Here is a 10,670-nt window from a genome sequence, read left to right as displayed (position 1 = left end):
GAGAAAGATGAGAGCTGGTCTCCGAAGCCCACAGGGGTGGTTCTACCCTGTGCCATCCAGTCGTTATGAGTCAGAATTGACTCGGAAGCACTGCGTTAGTTTATTTTTTTCGGCGTGTAATGATACTTGTCAAAGCCAAACAGAGAGCCCGTTCTTACCAACTTCTTTCCCGAAGGGCTCAAAGATGGCAAGCTCATTCACAAGTGGAGGGTAATTCCACACCACTGAGAGCAGAGTTAAGGGGTTCGCTCGGCTGTGAATCAGATGTCGGAGGTTCAAACCCCGCAGCCCCGGGGTAAAGACCCAGAGGGCAGTCCTAGTCTGTGCTATCGGGTGGCCAGGAGTGAGAACCTCCACCAGGGGGGAGATCACCCACTGGGGTGTCGGCCACAATGACAGGTCACAGGAAACGGAGCTCAGGGAGCAGCTGGCATGACAGAGAGCCCTGCCCCTCACCCACACGTCTGGATGCTGTGCCAAACACCCTGCACAGAGGAGTCCCGGGAGGGTCCGCCGGCAGATGGAAACCTGCCCTGAAATTTGAAAAGGGAACACGCATGTACAGGGAACCACCTCCCAGGCATTTGGAAAAGCCGAGCGTTGGGGGTGGACTCTCTGAGCTCGAATTCGGAAGTTGCTGCCAGGGATGTTCGGAGTCGAACAAAATGTTCAGACTCCATCTGGGAGAAAAGTTTTAGGTTGGTGGTTTTGAACCTTTCATGAATTTCCCCCCACTGGACTAATGTTCTGAAAGATTTTTGCCTGTCAAATTCCAGGTTAAAAATCCCTGGCTTCGAACAGGTGGCTGCTGGTCCCGATTTTACCCAGAGAGCAATGGCTTTCTGGGGATTCCTAGGATCAGGAACGACACCCAGAGGTCAGTCGTTTGAGGCTAACGGGAATCAAGTGAAGGAATTGGACAGACACTGCTGCATGGCCGCCTGCGGCTGCTCACCTCCTCCTGGCCATCTCTGCACATCCAGGGCGGTTCCATGCCACATGGCTGGGTGACCTCATTTGGTTTCCAGGAATGTTCTCCAACGTTCTGTGTCTCCAGGAACCAAGGAGAGCCTCTGAGTGCCCAATGAATGAATGAATGGAACTCTAGTCTGATGGCAAAAGGCCTCAGACCCCCAAACTGTTCCTGTTCTAGTTAGCAGTTTGGGGGGGGATGAAGTCTAGTTAAAGATGAATATAGGAAGCAGGGCTGTAAGGGGTTTTACAGAGCATTTTTCTTTTCTTGCATACACAAATAACCCACTTTATTTGCATACACAAATAACCCACTTGGAATCTTCGTTGAATACAAGCAGTGTCTGACAAGACAATGCCTCCTGCTGGCCCTTAAATGTTATGTAAATCTGTCTTGAACCAACAACTTTTTTCATCACAGTCACTTTCACTAGCTGGACACGCCGGTTGGAAATCACACTCAAAATCAAAAGTCAGACTTATGGCCATCGAGTCAATTCCAATTCAGGTGACCCTGTAGGATAGGGCAGAACTGCCCCTGTGAGTTTCCAAGAATGTAACTCTTTACCGGAGAGGAAAGTTTTGCCTTTCTCCCAGGAAGTGGCTGGTGGTTTCGAACTGCTGACCTTAACTGGCCAATTCCTACCTTCGTGTACTAACTAAAGGCTAAATAGCACCTGTTCTGGTTTACCTACAAATTCTTGAAGGCCTTGTTAAGAATGGGTATCAATTGTATGTCTGGGGCTGCCTGTAGTTTAGAAGTATCCCATATACCTCAACCAGAATGAAAAAAAAAAAATCTGACTTACTCTTAAGAGTTCAGAAAGCTACCAAACTTTAGGGCTGAAAAGAAACACGGGGATCATCACATCTACATCCTTCACTTTTTCAGAGGGAAGAAATAACCCCATCGGACCTTCCAAACCCACTGCGGTCAGGCTGATTCCGTCTCGGCTCCATAAAGTTCCTGGGGTTGTCCATCTTTACAGAAGCTGACTACCGCATCTTTCTCCTGCGGGTGAGCAGCCCGACACTTAACCCATTGTGCCACCAGGGCTCTGCTGTGGATCTGAAATGCGTTTACATCAGGTGGAAAGTAATAGAGCCAGTGTCCCACTTCAGAGCTCATTCCATCACCCCGCGACGTTTTCTAGTGAGTCGTGCATTATTTAATTAGCTATCACAAATAATTGTATCTACTATCTACAGCCAGAAATCTTAAGTACAAATCCATTGCTCACCCACACAGAACCGAACAAAAGTTAGAGTAAAGCAACGTATCGTTACTACAAAATGCAATCTGCTTCTAGTGGGGGTCTCAGCTGCAGGGTTCAATACCAGGATCATGTGCGATGATACATTCTTTCATAATTCTCGAGTTGTCTAACTGTGGGCTAAGATTGCTCCCCTGCGCTTCCGATAAGGCTGGGAAGGCAGCAGCACACCTACCAGCAGATGCGCCTGAAGACTCAGAGTAGGTTTCTGCGCCATCATGCTGCATCATGGCTCTCCACCTTCCTAACGCCGCGACCCTTAATACAGCTCCTCATGTGGTGGCGACCCCCCAAGCATAAAATTATTTTTGTTGCTACTTCATCACTGTCATTTTGCTACTGTTTTGAATCAGGTGACCCCTGTGAAAGGGTTGTTCAACCCCCAGAGGGGTCTTGACCCACAGGTTGAGAACCGCTGGTCTAAACCTTCATGCTGGTTCTGTTTCTTTTCTCTCTTGATTGCCCTGTCCGCTCACTTGCTTTACTTTATGGAGAAGCATTCCTCTAGAGCAGTGGTTCTCAACCTGTGGGTTGCGACCCCTTTGGGGGGGTCGAACGATCCTTTCACAGGGGTCGCCCGATTCATAAGAGTAGCAAAATGATGAGCTGATTCCGAGAACCCAAGAGGAAAGCAAATTTTGGGAATAATGAGGGCAACAAATGTATAGATGTGCTTTACACAATTGATCTATGTATTGTGATGAATTGTATGAGCCCCAATAAATTGATTAAAAAAAAAAAAAAAGAGTAGCAAAATGCCAGTGATGAAGTAGCAAGGAAAATAATGTTATGGTTGGGGGGTCCCCACCCCATGAGGAACCGTATGAAAGGGTCGTGGCCTGAGGAAGGCGGAGAACCGCTGGTGTAGAGTCCACGCTGTCCAGAGCATCCTCTCTGCACGAACTGCAGGGGGTGGACAGGAGCAGCCTGGACAAGCCCATCCTCGTCCCCACGCTCCTCCTCAGCGCCCTGGCCTGACTGACAAGCAGGAAGCACACAGTGCGGGCGGGAGAGCAAAGGGAAGACCACTAGCATGATTTGAACAAAATGCTCTTTCTCTTCCCCGTGCATCTGAGCGTTTAAGATCACCGTGAGAAAATGCTCTCCTCTCGCTCACTGACTGCCGTGGCGTCAAGCGTGGCTTTTTGTGACCCTTGAGGGCAAGGTACAGCGACCCCGTGGGTTTCCGAAGCTGTAACTGTTTGCAGCTGTAGAAAGCCTCTCATGTTCCCCTGGAGCAGCTGGTGGTTTTGAACTGCTGACCCTGAGGTTAGCAGCCCAATGCATAACCACTACTCCACCTAGATACTGCAAAAAGAGGCTTTTTGAGAAGCAATCCATAAACTATATCTGTGGAGATTTTCTAATGATTTCCTCCCCACAGCAAGTGTGGCAGGGACCGTCTTAATCATTAGAAGAAATTAATATCCTCCTCCAAGGAAGTTTCTTTTTGAAATTGTGCACGGTCTCTTTCCTTTTGCCGACTTCACCGAGACAGGGGGAAGGAAAGGTTGTGGAACTGACCCCAGCGAATGCATTCCGTGTTAACAAGTACGCTTTTCCCCCTTTCATGCCACCAACATGTGCTGAGTGCTCGCTGCGCACCCAGCGTGATGCTACAGGGCTTGAGGGAGGCAGACGTGGTCTGCCTGGCAGGAAGGCATAATCTCCAGAGTAGGAGATTTCAAAGAGGTATGTGTGCTGTTTTGGCACTCGAATTAATTCCCCGCCACCATTTCTTAGACGGAAAGGTCAGATTGATAAATGCTCAGGTTTGTTCTTATGAAGGAGAGCACCGTACGAAGGACACAGCAGCACCTTTCATGGACACGTGAGTAAGCTCGCTGGGTGGGAAGGCTGGCATGGGGACAGACAGACACACCTTGAAGTATACGGTGCCCTTCTCTTTGACCATGGCAGCCTGCTCCAGTTTCTCTTTGGTGTCCATCTCCCAGGATTCTTTGGCCTGCGTGCAAATGAGTAACAATGGTTATTTAGATGTGACTCAGAAGGAAAAGCATCGGCTGAGGCCCTGAAGAATGACCAGCAGCTAATGTAGGAGATCATCCCACCTCAAAACGGGCTGACTTGAAAACGGTGTGCCACCGCTCGTTCACCACAGACTAGTGCTCTTGCCAGTGTGCCAGGCAGCTCGCCCCGTGTGGCCCAGGCTAGAAGGGCAGGCCCCACCACAGCGTGGGACATGAAGTGCCGAGCACTGTTGAAGAGGGCATCTTTAAAATCACAACCCAAGGCATATAATGGAAGCTACACCAAAACAAGAAACCCAGTCCCGCCGGGTCGATGCTAGCTCCTAACAACCAGAGAGCGGGTTTCTGAGTCTCTAAATCTTTGCGGGAGAAGAGCGCTTTGTAGAGCGCTTTGTCCTCCTTCTGCGGAGAGGCTGGGGGGGTTGAACCACCAACCTCTGCACCGCGCCTACCCCCCAGCAACACCAGGATTCCTGTAAGGACAGTGAGAGCCTCTTGTTTTCTTCTTGTAAATCTCTCCACTCAACTGCTATTACCATTTTAGCAAGCTGTTTCTCTCAAGCCTCAGTTTTTCAGCTCACAATATGGGAACACTGTTATCGAGGCAAGTCTCCGTTGTCCATTCAGACAGAATTTTCAAAATCCCAGGTCTTTCCAGCCCAGGGTAAGGAGAGGCATGAAAGGCGTCCTAACTTGCCGTGTGTGTGGGGTAGGGGTGGGGATTACAGGGGATACATCATCCGAAGGGTAAGGCTGATGCTGGAGCACCACTTTACGGTCGTCCAAAAGCAATTCCATTCCCACTGGCTGGTTTGTGTCTCCTGGCTCTTTCTGGTGATTGGCATAAATCCAGAGCCAACCACACCTTCTGTCTAGGCAGCTGGAGTTAGCAGGATCGGAAAGAGTCCACAGAACCATCTGGGTTCCTTTAAGGAAAGTGACAACGGGCATGAAAACCAGAAGCCAGACTCACTGCCCTGGAGTCGACAGCGACTCTGAGCGGCCCTGTGAGCTCCCCAGACTGGAGCTCCTCACTGAAGTAGAGAGTTCCCCAGACTGGAGCTCCTCACGGGAGTAGAGTTCCCAAGACTGGAGCTCCTCACGGGAGTAGAGAGTTCCCCAGACTGGAGCTCCTCACCGGAGTAGAGAGTTCCCCAGACTGGAGCTCTTCACCGGAGTAGAGAGTTCCCAGACTGGAGCTCCTCACCGGAGTAGAGAGTTCCCCAGACTGGAGCTCTCCACAGGAGTAGAAAGTCCCGTCTCTTACCCACAGAGTGGCTGGTGGTTTCCAACTGCTGACCCGGTAGCTAGCAGCCCAGGGCCCAACCACTGAGCCACCAGGGCTCCTCAGACAGTGGGCACAGCAAGCTCTTTATCGCCCAAAGATCACATAGATTGTGAAATGGACGTGGGCAGCGAACATTCTTTCTATCCAGATGATCAGTAGCATTTCTGTGCCACAACCTTTTCTTCTGTCTTTTTGGTTTTTCAAGGCATACCGAGAGGGTTACTAGTCTTCCTGGCAACCCCACGTTGCTTCCTAACAATGCAGCTCCATCTGTTTAAACTTGAGTCACAAGAGCCCTTGACTTGCCTCACACTGGCTTCAACCCTTCTGGAGTTTCAATATATTCCCAGGGCCATGAAACACCCTTGCTCCCACAATGCCCTGTCCCTGTGTGGTTTCCAAAACATCAAACAGGGCTGAGTGGGAAAGGCTCAGCCGGAGGACAGAGAGCAGGCTGGGGGTGGCCCACCACCATGAGAAGGGGCTTGAGGGAGCACTCCTGGGTCCTTCTGAGGAAGAGCCGAGGGGTCACTTTATAAAGATGGACCAAGGGCAGCCAACGGCCTACGTAACCCCGTGTCGATGAGTGTGTTCTCTCTCCTTAGCGATAAAGAAACACGCGTGTGCTGCAAAGGAAGCAGGAGAGGTCAGGGGTGAGCTGGGCCCACTTGCCACAGGGCATTGTGTGAGGGGCACCTTCGGTTTTAGGGACCATGAAGTCTGTGAATAGCATCACCATTATGGGGGGGTCCGGGGGGGGGGCGGGCATTCCCAAATCAGTCCTTCCCTCACTTCCTCGGGTCACAGGACAGTGGTCCCATTTCCAATCTAATAACATTGAACGTCGTATTTCCAGTCAGAAGCTTCATGCAGAAAACGTGGTGGTGAGCCTCGTGAGGGAGTCAAAACAGGACCACCAAATGCAGGCCCTAAGGAACTCTGGGAAGGTGGGCGTGGGTGATGCAGGGTGGGATTTAGCTACAGGTGACAGCATCCATAGTCCGTGCTGCTGAGAGCCCCCAGAGGCGGACCTGAGAGAGGACAATAGTCAAGGAGTCTTAATGGTTCTGGAACCCAAAGCATTTGGCAAGCTCTTTTCTCCATTGGGCTAGCCAAGGGCGAGCAGGTTTGTCAATCGTGCCCTTTACACAGACAAGACCCCGGGGCCCACGAGGCTGTGCACCTGAGATAATAAAGTGCAGCAAAGGCCCCTGTCCAGGGTACAAACCGTTCAGCTTGCAGAGCCACACCCCCACTCCCCAGAGGAGCTGCTTGGCTGATCATGAACCTTTTGGTCTGTAACTCAGGAAGGGGGGTAAAAAAGTACATAAAGAACAAGTGTAGGAACAAAGAAGGGAAGGCGTCTTGGAGTCTACTCAAAACGTTCAAAAGAAGAGGGGAAAGAAAGCTGGGATATAGGAAAACATAAGAAGCAAAAGAGTGAGCTCCGTCGCTGTCCCACATCAGCTGCGCTGTCCAGTTGTCCAGCCGCTAGTCAGGACAGAGACCGCAGACGGACCGATGGCGGGAAGCACGGCAGACACATGAACGTCCTCCACCGCTGAGGCTCTGGTTTACTGGCAGCGGCTAGAGCGGAAGTGACCGGGGTTTCAGAGGGGTTGGTAGCGCCTCACCTTTTCAAAGCTCTTCAGGGTAACTTCGTATGTGAGCTCAGCGTTCGGCTCAATGCCAAATTTAGGCTTGCCCGCCTCTCCAAAACCGTATCTGAAACGGAGAGCAGAAGAAAACGAGACTTTTCAAAGAACTGGCCCCTCGCCAGGCCCCTTTCTCCCAGGTGCTGAGGGGTCAGCACACAGAGGCCGTGTGCAAGCCGTTCTCACGAGAGGGACCCTGCAGACAAAGCAGACGTGGATTGGAGATAGGAGGTGCCTCACGAAGTATGTAGGGCCATGGAAAAGATCAGGGAATTTTCCCCTGGGCTTTGGGCAGCCCCGTCGCACAAGGCCAAGCACCACTGCTATGGGATTGTGTGCTTTTTATTTGTGTTCTTGTTTCGTTTGATCTGGCGTGTCTCCGTTTTCCTTTCTCCCCTCCATGCGGATGCAATGCGACACTTGTACACCTTGGGGCAGACTGATTAATGCGGTTTCTAGGTACACCTTTTATGTCCCCTGCTTGATTTTGTATCTATGCATTTATAAAAATATACATAAGCTCACTCACTGCCAAAGCTACCAATTCTGACTCATGGCGACGCTATAGAACAGGGGCAAGCCGCCCTGGTCACTTTCCGAGGCTGTAACTATCAGCGGGAGTACAAAGCCTCATCTTTCTGCTGCACAGCAGCTGGTGGTTTTGAGCAGCTGACCTTGCAGATTGCAGCCCAACACGTAACCTCGCCGCCACCAGGGCTCCTCTAGCAATTATTTGCCTCTTTGGGGTTTTCCTACAAGGTGTGTTAGCAGGAAAGACAGCAAGGACATGGCCACTGGAAATGTTACCGCAGTGCCCTTTAGTACCATTAACTCCTTTACCGCTTGCTTGCACTTCTTCCACACATCGTTCAATAGGTCAGGATGTTTGCATTTGTAAGTGGTGCCACCTCCCAGCGGCACCACTTTCCGTTAGGTAAGTCAAGGGAGAAGGATTGCAGAGAGAAAAATATGTCCTTACAGTATTTCAGCAAGGTTTTTTTTAAAGCACATTAGAAAACATGAATGGCATAGCAAATAAAAAGAGTACTACTGAGAGCAAACGCTAGCAGGCCTTCAAGAGAAAGGCACTCCGCCGTGTGCCTATCGCCTGGCCGGCACAAGATGACACCTTTCAGCCGAACATGACAGAAGAAGATAATTAGGGAGACGTGAACTTGGTTTTCTTGAGGCTATTTAATGAATCAAATGCACTGAAGGAGCAGACCTCTCCTAGCATACATCTGCCGTGTCCGCTGGTTTCCTAGCATCCAGAACAGAGACCAGCAGCTGGTAATGCTCACTGGAAGACCTTCCGGTCCCCTTCAATCCAGGCCAAAGTACTCTTTAATACATGAAAAGGCATTCCAAAAAAGCAAAACAAAACAAAACTTGGAATGTACACCTTCCCTTTTTCTCTTTCCCAAACTTTCAGGGGAGGGCTGAACAATGGAGAAACCACAGTGACGTCAACGCCTCCAATTTTCTGTGGGGCAAAAAGGCGAGTGTGGGAACAAGAGGGCTCATATGTTTGTGGCCTGCACCTCCTCCTTTACCCCTTGTCTGGATTTTCCAGGAACAAGATGCTTACTCACCTCGACCGTTACACAACAGACTGTAAGCCAGAGCCAAGGAGAGGCCCAGAGATTCAACAAGAGCTGGTAGGAATGGGGTGTGGTGGTTTGAATAGCAGGGCAAAGGGTATCTTCAGCCAGGAACGAAATGAAAGAGGACACAATGACCAGTGGTCAATTTTTGGAAGCAGCAACTAGTTTTCTACTTTGAGCCCTTAAGTCTAGGCATCTTCTATTTTGTCCCTGCCCCTCTGGTAAATAAAGAACTTTCCTTAACAGTTGGGAACGAAGGTAGCTAGATGAATCCTTATTAAGCATGTGTTTACCTAGAGCAAGTTCTATTTAGAGCCCTGTGCTGAGCAGATAGGAACGCAACAGATGATGTAGCACATGCTTCAAGCCTGCTGGTGAAGCAGGCGACACGCTGGGCTGCTAACTGGTGAGCAGTTCTAACCCAGCCACCGCTCCGAGGGGGAAAGAGGAGGCTGTCTGCTCCTATGCAGACTGCCAGTCTCAGGCATGCAAAGAGGCAGTCCTACACCATCCTATAAGGATGCTGTGAGTCCGAATCAACTTACTGGCAGGGCATCTCCTTTCTTTCCTTCAGCGCCCTGGTGCAGTGTGCTGCACGGTGCGCTGCTACACAGAGGACCAGCAGTTGAACTCAGCAGCTGCTCCGCAGGGGAAAGATGAGACATTCTGCTCCCATAAAGATGAATCTCCTTGGAAACCCACACACAGGGGCAATTCTATCCTGTCTATCGGTCCCAGGGAGTCGGAATGGAGTGGATGGCCGTTGAGTCTGGTTTTAGGTTTTGTTTGAGACCACTGTTTCTCAGCTCGAGTACTCTGCCTCCCACTCCGCCCAGAACACTTGGCAGTGATGTCTGCAGACACTTTGGATGATCACGACAAGCATCTATCTAGTGAACAGAGGCCAGGGACACATCCCACCACCACGCCCGGGGGACCTACAACAAAGAACCACCTGGCAACTATATAAATAGGGAGCCCTGGTGGCATAGCGGCTGAAGTGCTCAGCTGCTAGCCAGAAGGGCAGCTCACTGAAAGATGTGGTGGTCTGCCTCTGTCAAGGTGACAGCCTGGGGAGCCCTGTGGGGCAGTTGACTCAAGGGCACTGGGTCGGACTTGGTTTTAATTTGTCAATGATTGGGCATCTGGAATGGTTTTTCTAATGGGTCAGTAGTGCTGAGCATGAAAAGTCCCACCTTTGTGGGGTTTGCTTTGAGGGAGGCACAGAAACACGGCTATCACTGAGACTGAAGGAGACTGAAGAAGGCCATCATCTCAAATCTCTTCTGCGAGAGATTCTGTCAAGCAGCTTGTGAGCACATCAACCTGAGCAGGCCTAAGCTCATCCAAACCATTCTGGGAGCATCAACCCAGCTGCCAGTTTATACAAAAAGCTGTCTGGAAACTTTATATTCAACTATTGCCGAAAAATAAAACTGCAGTGTGATTTAAAAGAAGAAAAAAAAAAGCTGTCTGACTTAAGCTAGAGCCGCCTGAGCAAGGCCCAGGGCAATTCACCTGGTTAATAACCAGAACACCAGCCATGGAGTCTCAGGCCTTCACCTGGGAAGACAAGCTGGGTGCCAGTGACCAAAAGAATTCAGGATGAATGCCTCCCGAGAGTAGATGCAAGTGATGACTGTTAATGACCTTTAAGCCTTTAAGAGCATGCAACAAGCCCTCATCCCATAAACGTCTACAATGACTTCCTCTGTAGAGATGAAGATACTGCAGTCCAGAGGGAGGCGCTTCCTGACCATCACCCAAAGAGCAAGGACTGAAATCCGGATCCTGCATGTTCCCTGGAAACTGCTTACTTCTTATGACCCACGCTGCCTCATAATTAGACACTAGGGCTCTTGGTAGCCTGTGATTTGATGGGGGGG

At 50.4% G+C, this 10,670-nt stretch overlaps 1 protein-coding gene across 1 annotated transcript in view; it reads right to left on the bottom strand.

The window, feature by feature from the left end:
* FKBP5 (FKBP prolyl isomerase 5) overlaps positions 1–10,670 on the bottom strand; it is a 65,939-nt gene that overhangs the window by 8,686 nt on the left and 46,583 nt on the right. The window contains exons 6-7 of the mRNA XM_004710725.2: positions 7,160–7,250; positions 4,129–4,212 (exon numbers count right to left, since the gene is read on the bottom strand). Coding sequence (XP_004710782.1) covers positions 4,129–4,212; positions 7,160–7,250 — 175 coding nt within the window. The remainder of the gene's footprint in view (positions 1–4,128; positions 4,213–7,159; positions 7,251–10,670) is intronic.

The sequence above is a fragment of the Echinops telfairi genome, unplaced genomic scaffold, assembly GCF_000313985.2.
Source record: "Echinops telfairi isolate 266 unplaced genomic scaffold, ASM31398v2 ScPeMD7_3533;HRSCAF=4204_1, whole genome shotgun sequence".
NCBI classification, from domain to species: Eukaryota; Metazoa; Chordata; class Mammalia; order Afrosoricida; family Tenrecidae; genus Echinops; species Echinops telfairi.
This window is presented reverse-complemented; position numbering and strand designations above follow the sequence as displayed.